This window comes from Vespa mandarinia, chromosome 5 (assembly GCF_050613455.1).
Source record: "Vespa mandarinia isolate Hongniang chromosome 5, ASM5061345v1, whole genome shotgun sequence".
NCBI lineage: Eukaryota > Metazoa > Arthropoda > Insecta > Hymenoptera > Vespidae > Vespa > Vespa mandarinia.
Genome location: NC_140814.1, coordinates 8,980,001 through 9,000,000, shown reverse-complemented (window position 1 = coordinate 9,000,000; position 20,000 = coordinate 8,980,001). Strand labels below are relative to the sequence as shown.

At 27.8% G+C, this 20,000-nt stretch overlaps 1 protein-coding gene and 2 long non-coding RNA genes across 6 annotated transcripts in view; 1 reads left to right on the top strand and 2 right to left on the bottom strand.

Moving 5' to 3' along the window:
- The first annotated feature begins 6,370 nt into the window (after window positions 1-6,370).
- Window positions 6,371-20,000, top strand: part of LOC118448379 (aquaporin-like) — a 17,137-nt gene continuing 3,507 nt past the window's right edge. For 2 of the 4 annotated variants that reach the window (XM_035881566.2, XM_035881565.2), the window contains exons 1-5: window positions 6,450-6,785; window positions 7,959-8,152; window positions 18,627-18,814; window positions 19,162-19,305; window positions 19,745-20,000. The exon at window positions 19,745-20,000 is cut by the window's right edge and continues 194 nt beyond it. In XM_035881566.2, coding sequence (XP_035737459.1) covers window positions 8,014-8,152; window positions 18,627-18,814; window positions 19,162-19,305; window positions 19,745-20,000 — 727 coding nt within the window. In that variant the 5' untranslated portion in view covers window positions 6,450-6,785; window positions 7,959-8,013. The other 2 variants (XM_035881567.2, XM_035881569.2) reach the window with 2 other exon arrangements.
- The window catches only part of LOC118448383 (uncharacterized), a 39,991-nt gene continuing 28,589 nt past the window's right edge, over window positions 8,599-20,000 (bottom strand). The window contains exon 3 of the long non-coding RNA XR_004840161.2: window positions 8,599-8,881. This is a non-coding gene — a long non-coding RNA (uncharacterized LOC118448383). The remainder of the gene's footprint in view (window positions 8,882-20,000) is intronic.
- Window positions 19,678-20,000, bottom strand: part of LOC118448382 (uncharacterized) — a 4,801-nt gene continuing 4,478 nt past the window's right edge. The window contains exon 2 of the long non-coding RNA XR_004840160.2: window positions 19,678-20,000. This exon is cut by the window's right edge and continues 126 nt beyond it. This is a non-coding gene — a long non-coding RNA (uncharacterized LOC118448382).

The window sequence follows — 20,000 nt, the reverse complement described above, 5'->3', positions numbered from 1 at the left end:
TTAATAACGAAACAATCTCTTGAGTCACTTTCGTCCATAGCCCGAAGCAACGAATGATCGTTTCGGTATGTCGACTTTTTAACCCGCTTCTTGACTCTTCTTGGGTTACATTACTTCACTCGATCATTTTGAACTCGACGAATTGAATATTCGATATATTCAATTAAAGAAGTCTTCATTGATAAACAATATATTTATATAGAAATTATAAAATAAATATTTATCTTTAGTATTGTAAATATTTGCCTTTTATTTTTTATAATTTATATCTTCGAATATATAACAACAACTTTTATAGTATATATATATACACTTTTGAAACATTAAAATCAATTTATTACATGTTTATTCGTCTTACGTATAATTATATATATAATTATTACAATATTATATAAATTTTATATATATATATATATATATATCTGTAAGCAACGAAGAAAGAAAATATTTTCTGATAAGAAAACAAAAAGTTACATTACAATTATTAAATAAATACAATTTTTCATATTGTCGTCCAGTTTAAATCCTGATTAAAAATGATTTTTTCATAAGAAAAGTCAAACAGTTCCTGAATGAAAAAAAGAAAGAGAGAAAGAGAGAGAGAGAGATGCGATCTCTTTTTAGCATAAATTTTCTCCTACTTATTGTTAGAAATTTCCTTCGATGACAAAAGAAAAGATAGCTTATCTCTTATTTTCCCACCGTATAAAACCACAATCTCGGATAACCTACTTACAGAAAGGATTAATATTTCAAGATATAAAACGCGAAATGTGAGATCAACCACGCACACACACACACACATTATATTTATACATACATACACGCACGTGCATACATATAAATATAGATCAATAAAATATTTGAATCGATCGATGGATTCAAAACATACAACAACTGGATGATAGTCCTTCGCATTAACGTATCTATTCGCATTAGATATCTCAGCAACGAAAGGAAGAGAAGAAAAAAAGAAAAAAAAAAAAAAAAAGTAAGAAAAAGAAAAAATAGAAGAAAATAGTTGATCGATGAATTTAAAAATAGTAACGATCGATACGATCCATAGAAATGGATCGATATTCGTTGCTCGAGGATGGAAGAAGGATAACTTCTGCGATGGGTGAAAAAGTGCGTGGATCGATCAAAAAGTTTCACGTGAGATAAAAGAAAAGGACGGATAAATAATGGTATCCGTCGTTGCGTTTATTTCTTTTCTTTTTTCTTTATTCTTTTTGTTTCTCTTCGCGGTACTTACAACTCGCCGGGAAAGGAAACAGGTAGGTCAGTTGATGCGACGGAAAACTCGACGACCCGATGACTCTTTCTGCTCGAGTCTGATGAAAGAAGAAAAAACGAGAGAGAGAGAGAGAGAGAGAGAGAGAGAGAGAGAGAGAGAGAGAAGTTGCCCTGACCTCCTCCAATTGTGACAGCCAATGACATCGAAATTGTTGGGAAAGATGGAGCAGCTCCTTCTCGAGATGCCTCTTTATACAAAATTCCTTTCTTTGGTATAGAATCGAAAAGCATCTCGTACGATTCCATTGATTTCGTTGTACGGTAATAACTAACCATATGGAACAAGTAGAACAGGTATTATATATAATTTTTTTGTTTTTCTATGTAAATATCTACGTATAACAATAACAATAATTATAATAATAATAATAATAATAATAATAATAATAATAATAATAATAATAATAATAATAATAATAATTAATAATATTTAAATGATAATTAATGAATGTAAATATTTATGTATAACAATAATAATAATAAGAATAATATTAATAATAATAATAATAATAATAATAATAATAATAATAATAATAATAATAATAATAATAATAATAATAATAAATAATATTTAAATGATAATCGGATATTTGAATGCTAATATTTATACATTTTACTGATAAATATATTAATGAAATAAACATATTAACGAAAATGATTAAGATAACTGGAAGAATATGAAATATAATTTTTTCTCGGTGCAATTTTTAATTCTTCTTTTTTTTTGTTTCCTTTTTTTAATAATAAATCTCTCTTTCAATCGTTTAATGATAGATAAGACATGTGTTTTTTCAGATGTCTCTTCACTTGTTGTAATATAGATAATAAAATTTCAATAATACCAACCGATGATTACGTCAATCTTTATTATAGAATGTACTACTTTATCAAGATGGATTCTTATTGATGTTATTTGTTTGTACTATCTTTAGAAGAATTTGGTTAACTGCCAGATAGGTGAATTTCATTCTGAATTGAGATTGTTATAATGAAGAACTCTCAAATTAATAAGGCATAAACGATTTAAAATATGTATATATATATATGTATATAAATGTATTCAGTTTTAATTGGGAAATCTATAATTAAGAGATTTCTTGATAATTTACATTTCGTTAAGGATTTAAATCTATTTCTTTTGATTTCCGGTAAAAGTGAAACATTGATAAATAGATAATAAAGATATAGTATAAACGTCATATATTAACAATTTGATTATAAATAAGAGAAGTTGAGAAACTTTCATTATTATGATAACAAAGTTTAAACGTGTTTCGAATACTTAAGAACAATACCTTTCACTTCCTTGTTTATAATAAAAAATCGATAGATAGATACGAGATAAAAAAAATCGACGATAATTTATTCAAGCATCTAACATAAAGATAACTCGTATGGGTTATAAAGATTTCGTATTATTATTATTATTATTATTATTATTATTATTATTATTATTATTATTAATTATTGATTACATAGGTAAAATTGTTACGGTGCTATTATATATTCATATAACGATGTACAATATCGTATAAACTTCGATATTTACTTTGTTTATAAAAGTTCTCTAATATAATTATAGTCATTACGAAATATGACGTAGATTTATCTTCGACTTCGAACGGTATTGATCGAAGTGTTTGCTTTTTTATTTATTTATTTTTTTCTTTTTTTTTTTTTCTAAAAGTTTAAATAAATGATCAAAAAGTCTTAAAAAAAAGGGGTCCTTTCCTTTCGTTTACTTTTCTTTCCTTTCCTTTCCTTTCCTTTCTTAATCTTTTTCTCGAAGAATTCGCTTCCACTTTCATAAGAAATCTCGTTTCCCTTTTCCATGTTATATTCCCGGTATAGAATCGAGTTCAGTTTTCTCGGTCGCCGACATTCAGGAAGGCGATTTGTTCCCGTCAGAAGCAAGTTGCTTGACAGTGAACCAGTTCGTTAGTTCTTCTTTTCTTCCTCTTATTCTTTCTCTGCCATAGTGGACAGATTAAATGGAACGAAGCCCAAGAAGTCTTCTTAGTTCGTGCTAATCGACTTCCAGAATGTTATATATATATATATATATATAATAAAAAAAATCTAATTTAAATTTTAAAAATCTAATCTCAATGTAATTGTTTATACTTATTTAAAATATATAACTTGAATCGATTCCTTTTGCTGATATAATATATATTACTATAAATATATTTATTATAAATACATAATATTATATATACATATGGAATAGCACTGTAGACGATTCTATATTTCAATTATTCTATAATATATATATCTATATATATATATATATATATAGATATATATATATATATATATATATATATATATATATATATATATATATAATAAAAATCTAATTTAAATCTAAAAATCTAATCTCTCAATATAATTGTTTATATTTATTTAAAATATGTAACTTGAATCGATTCCTTTTACTGATATAATATTATATATACATATGGAATAGCACTGTAGACGATCCTATGTTTCAATTATTCAATTGCATCGAATATAATACAATTTTAACTTGGAAAGAATTATTATCTGATGAATCTAAAGATCTGAACAAAACAAAAAAAAGAATTTAAAGTAAGAATAAATAAAAATTGAAGATATATATATATATATAATAAAAATCTAATTTAAATCTAAAAATCTAATCTCTCAATATAATTGTTTATATTTATTTAAAATATGTAACTTGAATCGATTCCTTTTACTGATATAATATTATATATACATATGGAATAGCACTGTAGACGATTCTATATTTCAGTTATTCAATTGCATCGAATATAATACAATTCTAATTTGGAAAGAATTATTATCTGATGAATCTGAAGATCTGAACAAAACAAAAAAAAGAATTTAAAGTAAGAATAAATAAAAATTGAAGAGACATATATATATATATAATAATAATAAAAATCTAATTTAAATCTAAAAATCTAATCTCTCAATATAATTGTTTATATTTATTTAAAAACTTGAATCGATTCCTTTTACTGATATAATATTATATATACATATGGAATAGCACTGTAGACGATCCTATATTTCAATTATTCAATTGCATCGAATATAATACAATTCTAATTTGGAAATAATTATTATCTGATGAATCTGAAGATTTGAACAAAACGAAAAAAAAAAGAATTAAAAGAAAGAATAAATAAAAACTGAAGAGACATATATATATATATGTGTGTGTGTAAAAAAGAAATAAATAAATAAAAAAAAAATCATTATCGAATAAGAACTCTATCGGTCCTATCTTAAATTCTAATCTCTTTAGATTTTCCAGTAGCTGCTTACCTCGATTGGATTCTCTTCCATCGTGGAGCTACTCGATGAAACATTGAGAAAGTTCGTCTCTCTTTCCTTTTCCTTTTTGGTGAGTATGCAACGAACGAGTATTTGAGAGAGCTCAGTGAAGTCATCGACCTGAAGCGGCCACGAAAATGTTATGCAAAATGTGGTTAGTTAATAATAAAGGGCTTCCTCGCGGTATCGGTCGGTCGATTACCTCATAGTGCTATGTTCCTATCAACGGATAATTTCATCGATTCTATGGGAATTTAAAAGAGAGAAAGAGATAGATAAAGTGGAAGAGAGATAGAGAGTGCCTCACGTAAGATATGTTCGAATAAATGTTTCAATAAGATGTACTTAATTATGGAAGCGAAAGAACGATAAAAAATATTATTTCAATAGAAGGATATTAAAAGAAAATATTATCAATGATTAAAAATATCTTCATTTTATCATTTATACGAAATAATTAAATGAACTTTACGAATGATATGTTTCATTATAAGATTTCCTTTGTTTATTTACATGTAAATAATAGAAATTTCAATGATACGCAATAATAATGAAACTCACGATATAATTAATCGAGATTTTAATAGTTAATAGAAATTTGAATGAATTATCACGATATTCGAATTAATACGAATAGAAATTATGTAACGATCTAATAATAAATAATTACAATACTTCCCCTTCTTATATACGATATTATTAAATTAACATTGTAACGATTATAATGATTACGCTTTTGTGGATTAATTTAAGAAAAATTCGTGTCGTTTCGTTAACGAAGATCAATCTTCGACAATCTTAGTATTTTCAAGGACGAACATATTATAGTTTTATCGATCAATAACGATAATGTTGATAGATGCTACAAAGCCGATCGTAAGTCTTTTAAAAGTCTTGAAAAATAAAAGCGCCGCCGATCGATATGCAGAGTGAAGAGTAATTACGCGTAATTACGCATTATTTGACGTGCAACGTAAACAATCTTATATACGTAAATATATAGTTATATACATAAATACCTATTATGTGAATAATGGAAACCTTTTTCAACTAAATTTCTTCCTTATGACCTTAAACATGTTTATCTCTTTCTCTCTTTCTCTCTGTCTCTCTCTCTCTCTCTATCTCTCTCTCTTTCTCTCTGTTTGTATTTCTGTCTTATTCTATCTTGTTTACTAGACATTAATAAACGCATTACAACGTGAACTTTAATACGTTGTTTATGACATAACATATGAGAATTAATCGGTGTAATCTTTGAAATATCTTTATGTCATTCTATATTTTTATAAAAAGATAAATATATTGCATTACCATCGTCATAAGTACATACACATAGACACAGATATATATATATATATATATATATATATATATATATATACATACGCGTATATACACGGATCAATTATTTGTTCTATTTTTTCTTTTTTCTTTTCTTTTTTTATGCTGCGACAAGAATTCCTCTATTTTCGAATAACGTCAAATAGAAGAATATTAGGAATAAGTTAGACGCGACAAATGTGATTGTTGACTCACGAAACTCAAAAAAGAACCGTCTCAAGATTTTGGCAGATGTCTTGCGTTCCTTCTCTCTCTCTCTCTCTCTCTCTCTCTCTCTCTCTCTCTCTCTCTCTCTCTCTCTCTCTCTCTCGTTTCTTCGTTGCTTGCAGGTAACGCGTACGGAGAAACGTAGATTGGCCATGTAACGGGAGACTGTCTGTCGTTGGCAGTGGAGGGTTTTCTACATATAGAGGTGCGCTCAACTCGCGAAACGATTCAGTCTCATCGAAACCAGCGTGGCAATAAAAGATCTACTTGTAAATCTTAAAAAAGAAAAAAAAGAAAGAGAGATAGAGAGAGAGAAAGAGAGAGAGAAAAATTTTTTATATATATAGAAAAAAGAGAAAAGAAAAAGTGTCGAACTTGACTTCGATGGTTTCTGTCTTTCTTTGTTTTTAATCCAATTCTCGGAATTTCTAAGTGTCGTGTCGAGATTTTTTATTGTTTCTTCTTTTTCTTTTTTTTTTATTTACCTTTTTTTCGATTTTTTTTCCTTTTTTTTTTTTTATTTATCTTCTTTCTCCAAATCGTTCCAACAAACGGAGACAATAATTTTCAACATTTACGGGAGTTTCTCTATTCACATCGAATCTACAACGGTAAGCTCGTTATCGATTTATTTGTATTTACACTTTTGACCGTGCAATGTCTAATATTTTCCTTTTTGAGTGGACGCTAAAGTAAATATATCATATTGGTACTAAAGTTTAGCCTATTTGAATTCTTTTCTTTTTTTTTTCTTTTCTCTTCTTTTTTTTTTCTTCTTCTCCTTTTTTTCGACTTATAATAATTTTATGAATAACAATTATCGATAATAATAAGTGGTCCGGTCTTTTACAAAAAAAAAAAAAAAAAAAAAAAATGATAAAAGATAGTTCATTTGTCAATTCCTTATCTTTCTTTTCTTATCTTCGAAATTTCTTTTTTTTTTCTTTCTCTTTTTCTTCTTCTTCTTCTTCTTATCTTTAAAAAATATGTATTTCAATGTTATTTAAAATGATAAAAAAATCAATTCTTTGCTTTTAAGACACACGAAAAAATAGATTTATCTATATGCATATTTAAAAGATAGATAATGCACTTAATACGTTTATTTTATTTGTATTTTCATTTTGAAAAAGATCATTTAAGAAAAATATTTCATTATCAAATCGTTTTACTTGAATTCACTTCGATAGATAAGAGAAACACCAGATATATAAATATAAACGTGTAAATAAATGTTACGTATGTTTCATTGACAGTGGAAAAATATATAATTCATCTTTGCATTAATATTTCCGAGATAAATCATATTTCATTTTGATTTAGTTGCGTTTTAGGACGTAATCGGAGTAAGACTTAAAAAGATAAAGCTACAATCGTAGATGCAGTGTACACAAAACACACACACACACATATATATATATATATATATGTACATACACGCATATATACTAACCTATATACCATCTTGATTACGTGCAAATTTTAATTTCGACGAAAACATTACTTTTTTCTTTTAGTTTCAATTGAAATATTAAATGTACTAAATGTGCTATTAAATGTATTAAATTTCATTTCTATATAACGCGCTTGTTAATTTTCAATTAACTCTATAATCGAATATTTATAATAAACAAAGTTTCGTAATATCGTGAGGTTATAGGAAAAAAAAAAAAAGAAAAAAAAGAGAAGAAAATTGTTAACAAATTATATCGTCCTCACAATTTTGATTTATAAGAATAATTTTATGACACGAGAAATATATAAAAAATTATTTGTACTTTCAGGAATTCGTACATCGAGTTTGAAGATCTATCAATCGAGTAGATAAGTTTGATCAATATGGAGCAAGGCGGAATCTCGATAATATCACCGCCAGGTATTACAGAAAATTCCATTGGAAAACCAACGAAAAACATTGGACTGGCATTGAGATCAAACGCGGGTATTAGGAGTGCCAAAGAGAAGCTGAAAGCACCTTGTGAGTGAAATTACATTGATTTTGATCGTGATTCAGTAACATTAGTTCCGACGATAATAACGATGGTTACGTTTACTCGCGTATAAACGATTGAATTAATCGTAAATTAATAAGAATTAGACGACGTTTATGAATTTGTAAACACAAAGACTTTGAGAGATTTCATTGGTCGTAGAAATTTGTTATTAAATTTCATTCATTGTCATTAATGAAAGTCGTTTGAAAGATTTTTCGAAAGAATCATTTCGAAAGGATTAATAATTCCTTTTCTTCATTGTCTTAAATACTTTTGGTATTTAATTAAATTTCAACATTACAATTTAATACATTTGTGATAATATTTATTATGATCGTTAAGGGATAAAATTTAAAAGGGGGTGTGGGGGAAAGAAAAGTACAAACAAACAAACAATAAAAAGAGAAAAAGAAAATCAACGTAAGTCCCGAACAATTTATTTAAACATACATTATGCATATGATTTTGCGATACGATTTCTCGAAAATCTCATCAGACTTTAAGCACGTTTGATTCTTACATAACAGGTGAATATTCTGGCAAGCGTCCATCGTTTATCTCATAAATCTGTAAAGCAAGACGAGTTGGTATCGTTCCGCCATATTTCATTTTCTTCCTCGTTGATTTCTCAAGGAGGAAAGGAAAGAAAGTATACGTAGAAAGGACGCTTCGTGCCGGCTGCATTCTAAACGATGCTCTACAACTCCGGCGGACTGAAAATTAGGTTAAAAATTCAATTGAATTCGCCGTTTCTCTCGTCTCGGGCTAGAAAACGCGAGATGGTTTTATGCGCTAACTCAACGAGCCATGCGTCAATAACATTCTTATTTTCATATAATAGATAATAATATAGAAATGAGATAAAGAAAACTCTATACCAAAAAGAATCATAAATTTCTAGTTGACCGTAGAATAATCGATTTTACGATAAACCCGTTATAGCATAGTTTTTATTATGTAAAATTGCAACTTAATCGTGCGTACGATAAATTTTCCCTTTCCATTACGTACAATAATTTTACGTAAATCCATTAAATTCGTTACGGTACTTTTTATAATGGTAAATAAATAAAATTTAATATTTCATAAAATATTACGATGAGTATCGTTAATGTAAATATCCGATATACGATATTGCACAATGCAATTTTATAATAAATAAATTTCTATATTATTTTTATCGTATGAATTAATTTCAAAGAATTATTAATCCATTCAAATTAACACGATTGTTAATTAAAAGTAATTTATTAATGGATCGAAGACTTTTTTTTTTTTTTTTTGATCTTTTCGTATTCCTTGAATTTCAAAAGAAATTCTGAAATCGAGAGAAATTCTCTTGAAAACGAGATCAACCTGTACTCTTCTGTTCAGATTTTCTATGAAAGAAAGTGCGTTGAGAGTTAGAAACACGTGGTAATGTTCGTCCCGGATGTTTTTACGATGCATTAGGTACCTCGTACATACTCCGTTATACTCTAAGAAATCTTGCTAATGAAATTAGATCGCAATTAAAGAGTAATAAGCGTACGACCATCATGATTTCATTCCTTCGTGCAAACTTACGTAAAGAACAACTTACGTTTGCCTATTAATTTTCCAAGCATCAATTTATCATTATTTTCGTAATAATTATTTATATCAAATTTGACATCATACGTATCTAATTTTTTCTAATTTTTTCTTTCTTTCTTTTTTTTTTCTTTTTTCTTTTTTCTTTTTCAATTACATTTTATTATAAGCGAAAATCTTATTCACACAGATATATATCGTTTCATTTAACCTTGATAATATAATTATTAAATAATTAATTCATATCAATTTGGATTATGATTATAATCAATTTATTATATATATATCGTCGTTCTTGAAATTATTTTAATTTATTGCATTTAATGTTGCAATTAATAATAATATTTCGATTCCAATGATATTCATTGTTATCATCGGATATTCGAGGGTCCTCTCTTGTTCGGCAATTTGTCATTATCGAATTTTCTCTCTCGTAAGAACGACTATTAGTCTTTGTAGATCGTGTACGAGGTCGTTGATCTTTGACGGTGATGAAGATCGTTGACGGTGAAAAGTAAGGAGTGATCGAGACTGTTCTCTATCCTCGATCTTGAGTAGAAAGTAGTTCGGTTAATGAGAACGGGATGCATTTATGCGTTAACTAAAAAAAAAAAAAAGAAAAAAAAAAAAGAAGAAAAAAGAATGAATTCGCGCGAAATAATGACGAAAGAAAGTATAAAGATACTTTTTCGTAAATAAAACTTTATAATATCATGAAAAATAAAATATTTAATATCTTTTCTTATTAAATATTTTCATATTAAATTTTTAATAAGAAAATATTAAAGAAAATATTTATCATTAAATATTCATTAAAAAAAGGGCATAACATTTTATTTGTAAATCATTAATGACAACTTTTACATTTACTAAATGACAATGATTCGTTTTGGATGTCGTTTAAAAAGGAAAAAAAAAAAATAATCGTATGAATATTAAAAGATGTTTTATAAAAAAAGAAGAACAAACATAATTTTAATAATGATGATGCTGATGCTGATGATAGTAATAGTGAAAAAAAAAAAAAAGAAAGAAAAAAAAAAAAAGAAAAGAAAGGTAATGAATGAAGACGTCGCGTATTATTGATCTGTTGAAAATTCATTTGAAGACACATCGTTTCTGTTTATCACAGTGAAGTAAAATTTCGAGAAGGTCCGAAGTTAGGAGAGGGAAAACTTTTCCGTTAACCTAATACTAGCTCTAAACTTCGTCTAAACTTTAAACGAGCGATTTATCAAGAGCCATCGTAATTCAGCACAACCCTTCCTTCCTTCGAGCGTTCGTTCTCACGAGAGTGTTCGTTCCTCGTTGCTCCACTTTGTTTCTTTTTCTTTTTTCGTTTCTCTCTCTCTTTCTCTCTCTCTCTCTCTCTCTCTCTCTATCTATCTATCTCTATCTCTCTCACTCTCTCCTTTTCTTTTCATTTCTAAGTTGCAAGAGACGACGATATACATATACGTAGATAGACACACGCGCACACACACACACACACACACACACACATGGAAACATTTACACATAAACATGCATACACAGGACGAACCCAGGAAGATGTCAGTTAGTTTAGACACGACTAAAGAAGACAATGTCTTTCTGTCCTTTTGTTAAAAGTAGTAGTAAACCAGCTGAGAAAAGAGTTAGAACCTTCGAAGTACACGCATTTACATTCATTACTTTTTACAAATGGCTTCCCTCTCACGTTTGCCGAAGAAACGACATTTAAATGGAAACTTTCTGCCTCGAAATTGTGCAATAACACGCGCGATATCAAGTAATTCCTGAATTATTTTGTTTTCTCAACGTCGGTCATATTATATTCTTCCTGCTTGAACTCGGAATATTTTCGTTGATACGTGCGAATGAAAAGAAAGAAAAAGAACAAAAAAAAAAAGAAAAAAAAAATTATTACCGTCATATGTTTTATAATAAAACGAATAAAAATTTATACGACGAGAATCATGATCATTATTCGTTCCTTAATAAATCCCAATAATAGATATTAAAAGGAAATAAAATAAATAAATAAATAAATAAATAAATGATTTAATCGAATTCGTAAAATATAAAGGAAGTAATAGTACTATTTTAATCGATCGATCGAGCAAACGTAGATCTTTTGAGAAGATAAGAATGAATTATTTCTTACGTTTATTCGAGGAGAGTGAGCAGGTTGAATGTAGTTGAATCGTCTCCATTGCTTTCAGGCCTCTCGGCCATTCACCGCGAACTTGACCTACTGTCACACTTGCAAAACTTACGATGCACGTGTATCGTACGTTTTATCCTTTCCTTCTAACATATCTATCGATCTCTAATAAAGTACGATTCCTCAAAAATTACTTTCTATTATTTCCATTACTTCTTATTATTTACATTCGAATCAATCGTATCAAGGATCGTGAAAGCGACGTAAAGAAAAAAAAGAAAGAAAGAAAAAAATAAAGTAATCGCAAAAATCGTATGAACAGAAGAATTTTTTCTTTCTTTTTTTAATTAAAAAAAAAAAAAAAAAGACAAAGAAATAAAGACCGCAAAAATTTGTTAATCTTTTTAATCGAAATTATTTTGACGAGTATATTGATATTACGATTGCATTATGTTTATCGAATTTAAAATTCGAATTGATTTGTGATGGTGTTGAACAATCATTATCATAATAAAGGATATAAAATATGGTTTTAATATATAATCTTAAATAAATAATATCATGTTAATTCATATCGAATAATGAAATATCAAGATAATGATATATCAAAGTTCAAACATTAGATATAAATATATATTACTTTTTTTTTCTTTTTTTTTTTTTTTTGAAATAGCATCACTAATTCGAACCTATTCTTGATTCTTTACCTATCTTTTTTTTTTTTTCCTCTCTTTCCCCGTTCGACTTTTCTTTCGACCGAAACGGATTTATGCAACGATCTTAACAATCAAGTATCGAAGTTACTTTCGAAGCGAGATTTCCCATCGCGAATTTCATTTCTCGACGTTTCGTCCGTGACGATATCGAACGCGAGTTGCATTAGATCAAGAAAATCGAAATAATCGTATATCGAGAATTTTATTTTCTTATATAATTGCGCGTTACATTCGTACAAGTTGTTTCGTGGGTAATGATCAGTGAAAGACAAATATTTTATACTTCGATTAATTCAAATCATTTTAAATTTTATCAACGTTAAACATTATTTTAAATGTTTCATTTCATTTCATTTTATCTTATTTTATTTCTTTCTATTCGATACGAATAAACTCGCAATCATGGAAATAATCTAATAACTTTAATTGCAAATATAAATTGAAAGAAAATGAAAAGAATATTTTACGTATTGCTCAGAGTTGAGGATAATTTTGTTTTTTTTTTTTTTTACGCGACAAGCTTTTGAAAATAGATTTAGTTTTATTTATTCATTAATTTATTGACGCACGCACCCACCCACGCAAACGATTTTTATCAATATTATTAATCATTAAATTTTTATCGATATTACTAATCGTTACAAAGAAAAAAAACCTTTCGAATTTATGAAATTGCTTTACGCTCTAGATCGCATCAAATGATACATAAGGTAGGAAACGGAAATTCACACAATAACGTTGTCAGAATCTTTCATGTATCTCTCTCTCTCTTTCTCTCTCCGTCTCTCTCTCTCTCTATCTCTCTTTTTCTCTGGGCAATAAAAACACGATAACGTGATATTTTTCGAACAGGAGACAAGAGAAATTTACCGTTTTCTGTCGTTCGAGAAAGCGTCACGCGTGTGACATTTTTAAAATGACGATCCGTAGACAATTCTAGGCCGTCACAGTGATAAATTTTAAAACCGAATATAAATGACATTTAATGATAAAAATATACGAAACGAATCGGTATAATGATACGTAAATAAATAAACGTAATTAAAATAATATATGAATTATATAAGATTTTGTATTTAAAAGGAAAAAAATATTGTCCTTTCATCAATAATTTCCGATAGTTATTTATCTGTCGAAGAAGAAGAAAAAAAAAAAAAAAAAAGAAGAAGATAATACAATTAATTCTTTCTCTTTTTTACAATAATTTTATTTTTTGTTCAATTAATCTTTCCCGATCAATGAAAATTCTTCTTAATTAAGAGTGACCACCAAGCGTGACATTTACAATGGGATATATCCAAAATAGGAAAATAAAATCTTCCATACGAGATTGATATAAACATTTGGTATGTTCGGAGCAAAAATTCACTTCGTCGGGGAAAATTTTGCTTCGCCGACTTTATTAGAAAATGAAATTAAGTGAAATTAAATAGTCAGTCTGTTCGTTATCGAACGCAAAGTCAAATATTGGCCACGAGAGTTGACCGAAAATCAACCTCGTAGGGAGTTTGAAAAAATGAATATATATATATATATATTTTTTTTTTCCCCCTTATTTTCTTATTAATTTCATCCCCTCGTTAGTGTTTTGTTTGGTTTGGTTTTCTCTCTCTCTCTCTCTCTCTCTCTATATATATATATATATATATATATATATATTTTCGTAATTGCATTAAGATTAAATGAAAAAGAAAAAAAAAATAAAGTAAGATAAAATAAAATAAAATAAAATAAAATAACAGTAAAAGTACACTTCGAAAGGATTTTTAAATAACTAATTTATAACTGTTCTCTTTTCTTTTCTGATATTTTTTTCTTTTTTTATCTCTTTCTTTTTTTCTCTAAAGAGAAAGCATGAACACGTTTGAAATTTCTCAATATTAAGTATAATAACAGTTATTATATAGAAAACAATGTATTCCTCATGGAGATTGCGTGTAAACATCGCATTATCAACGAATAAATGATTCTCTTGAGAGTTCGTCGAAGTCTTTATCGGAGGATCTCAATATCGTGCTTTCATCAGGGTACGATTTTACATCCTAATTAGTCTGGTTAATTGAACGTCAGAGGTGTACCATTTCCCTCTTGTGATAAGGAAGAAGAGAGAGAGAGAGAGAGAGAGAGAGATCGACGAAGACACGTACGAAGGAACAAAGGAAAACGATAAAAATGTCCACATAACAAATTAAAATCATCGAGATGAAAAGATTAAGATTTACCATAAAATATATAATCTCGTAATTAGTAATTATAATTCATAAATTAGATATTCTTTGAATTTCACGTGGAAAAGTAAATGAAATTTTTTTATTATTCAACGATCAGGATTATCTTAAAAAAAAAAAAAGAAAAAAAAAAAAAAAAGAAAATACATTGTCCGATAGATTTCGTTCGTTTTCATTTCTCTTTTCTCTCCAATCCTCCCCCAATTTAAATCCATTCGTTATATTTTTCTTTCAATTTCTCTTGGGTCACTTGATAGCTGAACGAGATCCATTCAGAGAAAGCATTGTGCCCTAAGGAAAATGAGTTTTCATTCAACGGAGAATTGGATAACCAATACTGACAAAACTATGTAAGTGGCATACGTATGTACCTTACATATGTACGTGGATGTAACAAAATTCTGCTCTTAAATACGATTCGATCGAGGCTTTCCCAAATATCGGATAGTTAATGGAAAGCACGTCTACCGTTTTCGGTTCGGTCAATCGTAGAGACAATCGTTAAAGTAATTTACAGAAGACCAGAGAACTTTTATTACATACATATATATGTATATATATATGTATATATATATATATATATACACGGTATATACATTCGAGAATACTAGCAAAAAGTAAAATACATTCGTTATATATTTCAACGTTAAAACCTTATATTACTAGTTAATATACGTATATTAATACGATCAACAAGGTTGTTAATTACGGAGTCGATTAAAAACATGTAATTCATTTACACGGATAATGTAGATTCCTATAATTTTATGATAACATCGATCATCAACGTTATCCCCGTCGGTATGAAATTAACGAATTATAATATGGCATTCCTTTTGAACGCTCTTCGAACATTATTCTCGATCAATAACGTCTATTTCTTTCTTATCAACTCTTTTTTTTTTTTTTTCAAATCACGTGACTACTCCGATCATTCGAAAATACATTCGTGATATTTCATTTCAAAAAATAAAAGAAAATAATCATCGAATTGCGACCAATGACTTTTCTTTAATTATTAAATAAATCCTTAAAAAACAAGAAAAGAAAAAAGAAAAATAAATTGATTAAAAAAAAAAAAAAAAAAGAAAAAACGAATAAAAGTAACAAAAATTTGAAATTCCTTCCTTTACGAAAAAATATGAGTGATCTATAATCTGCATTAAATTCCAAAAGAGAGGTAAAGAGAGAAAGAGAGAGAAAGACTGAGAGAAAGATCAAAATAGAAATATCAACAGAATGAAAAGAAAAGAAAAAAAGAAATATATATATATATATATATATATATATATATATATATGCTTCCGAGATTGTTGAAGAGTCGGCAGAGAAAATTGGTAACTAAAGTTACATATTACTTTCACGAGTTTCGTGCAATAAACGAGCGGGGCTGAAAACTTTCATCGTAATTATCGCGTATTCTCTGGGCTAGCTTCGTTTTTAATTAGAAAACGGGAGATCTCTATCGAGCGCGGTCGGTCTTTGAAGTAACAAATACAAAAAGAAAAAAAAAAAAAGAGAAAAAAAAAGGAAAAAAAAGAAAAAAAGAAGAAAAAAAAAGAGAGAGAAAAATAAAAAGAAGGTGAAAGAGAGAAAAAAAGAAATAGAGGAGAGAAAGGAAAAAAAAAAGATCGAATAGAAAGTGCTGGTGGAATCTCGTAAAAAGGATTTCCACGAATACACACGACAATTATTTCTCTAACGTTATTCGTGCAAATTATAAACGTAAAAAATTCTTTCTGGCGTAACGAAACGCTAAAGATATTTTTCATGTTAACCGAACAATTTCAGTCCGATCCTTGCCACGATATTTCTTCTCCATTTATAAGATTTTCTTTAACTTTTTAACAATCATTGATAATAAATTTCAAGCTGTTATTACAATGATGTAAAAATAAAATAAAAAAAAAAAGCAATTCTGTTGAGTTTTCATAATTATTCGTATTAACAACAGATACGATTTAAATTTACTATTCGTGTTTCGAAATTAGAATGTAAAGGAAATCGATGAAGATATAACGACTCGTCGAAAGTTGACTCATTTTACGAATGCATGCTTTTAATTAATGACTTCACTTTTTGTCTCTTTTTCTTTCCTTCTTTTTTTTTTTTTTAACCATGATAACCAAGAGATTTCAATGACGACGGATCATCAATGTTTTCAATACTATGAGTTCGTTATTGAATCTAATTATATCCTGACCACGTACGGTTAATTAAGGGAACAGGATGGTAATATCGATGTGAACGCTCAATGGAATCTCTCTGTATAATTTAAAAGTATATGAAGGCTAATGTATATATATATATATTTATATATAAAGTAATACAAACACTAACAAACAATGTTGTAGCAACATACAATACATCGAATTTGTTTTGTACTTTCGAATAGATCTGATAACTGTGAAATGTATGTAATTTTAACGCTATTATAACATTTTTAATAGAAAATTAATCGTTTCTTTAAAAGTGAATACTCATTTAATTAGAGATAACAATTTTTGTAAATATTCGTTTTTTTCCTAATTTTTTTTTTTCTTATTTCATTTAACAAATTTCATATATCGAACTTCAAATAGGAATGCGTAATTAGTTTCAATGTGATATGCATTAATTCCTATTCGCTTTCATGTAAATTTCAACGTTGATCCTTGACCCCGACGTTCGTGGAAGATTCCGATAATCGTATTCGACTTTTAAATGACAAACTTTCTGCCGATGTAACTTTGTACGAAGAGAACTATAAAACGGAACGAAATATCTTCCTCGTATCTCTTTCTTTATTTCTTTCATGGCGATTAAGAATTAAAATAAAAAGAAATAATTAGAAAAAAAGAAAAGATAATTATTTATTTAATACTTTTCATTATTATCGTATTCTAATATTTATCTATGTAATATTATGTTCCAGTTTTTTACACGATTTTAATGGAATTTATATATATATATATATGTATACAATATTATACATATTAATAATCATATAATAGACAACAACAATATAATAAACAATGTAGAGAATAATGAATATAATAGAAAAAAAATATGATATAACGTTTATAATGTACTTTAAAAAAATATAACGTAATTTTCTTTTTATACTTATTTTAGTTCTTACACGTATTTAATTATTTATTTATTAAAAAATTAAATAAATAAATAAAAAGGAAGAACTAAGGGAGAATATCGATTTTTTTTTTGAAGGAAATTGACGTCGAATGTCAGGAACTTTACGAAAATGTTTTCGACATCTATAGTCTCTTTCTATTTCTCTATTTCTCTCTCTCTCTCTCTCTTTTTATATATATATATATATATATTTGGTTTTCTCAAAGTTAGCCCAGCGTGATTTTCTAAAGTGCCTTACGAATTATTTATTTTTCGTCCACACGAATAGAAGCCGATCGTGCGCAAAAATGGCAAACTTTCGTCTTACGTCACGTCCGATTACCTCTCATCTATCATGAATTTATTTTTCTTTTTCCTTTTTCCTATTTTTTTTTCCTCTTTTTTTTCCTCTTTTTTTTTTTTGCCTTTTGAATTTTTCCACCGCTTTTTTGTGTATCCCTTAGGAAACGACGCACTCAGAATTTTTTTTTTTCTTTCTTAATAATCGTTTCTTTTATCCTTATTGAAAAATATCTTAGTTTAGAATGAAATCTGATTCGCAAAAATAATGTTATTCATTAATTAGTTTTCTTTAATAATTAGTCAAAACAATATATATTATTTTTAATAATTATATATATATATATATAATATATCATTTTTTTTTCTTTATCGTTTATTACAGGGTTAAAAAATCTAATAAAAGAAGAGAAGTCGATCTACGAGACAATCATGGTACTTCTAGGAGAGATTATCGGCACTGCAATTTTAGTTTTCATTGGATGCCTGAGTTGCGTAGGAAGCATGGGTATCGTTCCACCACTTTATCAAATTTCCATGAGTTTCGGTATTGCAGTCACGATTGCGATTCAGGTATTTGTATAAAAAATTTCAGTGAGAAAAATTTTTCATTTCAATTATTATTTGCACAGTGTAATTAATTTTTTACGTATTTCACGTAATCATATATGTACTCGTATAGAAACAATACAAATGGAAAATAATGTAATTCATTTGTCTCAATTTATTTCACATAGATTTATTATTAATTAATATTAATTATTTATTATAAATTAATATTAATTTTGTAGAATTTTTTTCACTCATTCCTTTTTTCTTTACTTCGTACTATTTTCTTTTTTTTTCTCTCTTTCATTATATTTCGTATCTTTTTCCGTTTTTCTCTTTTTTTTTTTTTCTTTTTTTTTTTTCCTTCACAGTGCGTAGGTCACATAAGCGGAGCTCACATAAATCCATCGATCACAGTGGCCAGTTTAATACTCGGCCTTAAGTCTCTACCTATGACTGGCCTTTACATTTTTGCACAATGCTTAGGAGGAGTCTTCGGTTATGGTTTGTTAAAGGTCAGTCGGACAGCCAGTCAATTGTTACGTTTACTACAACGATTACGCGTATCATAAAGCCATTTTTGAGAGCTTCGAACGTTTATGGACATAATGAAAAAATTTATGGGAACACATTTGATACACCTGTCACATTATTTCTACTTTTTTCGAGAACGAACAATCTTTATGTAAGGTCATTCGCATTTAATTCGAAATATTTTCTCTAATCGTATGATTGTTCATAAAACAAACTCATAAAAGGATATGCTCGGTTGCAGACACATGATATGACTATGAAAATTATAAATATTATTATAAATATTTATTATGAAATTAATAAATTTCATTCGATTATTCGTATGAAATGTTATATTGTTCATCTTAATTCAATTCTTCTTTTTTTTTTTTTTTTTTTTTTTTTCATCAAGCATAACATTAAATAAATTTTGAATTTCAGGCAATAACACCGAGTGGTATGTTACACGGTGGAAATCCAGAGGATACGATTTCCTTCTGCAAAACCGATTTACATCAGAATATAAGTGTTTTTCAAGGATTGTTAAGCGAAATCATTGCAACTGGTATATTGGTATTCTTTGCATGTGGCGTTTGGGATCCACGAAATGAAAAAAATTCTGATTCAGTACCACTGAGATTTGGCTTTTGTGTCACCGTTCTTTGCTTCGTTTTCATTCCTTACACCGGTTGTAGCT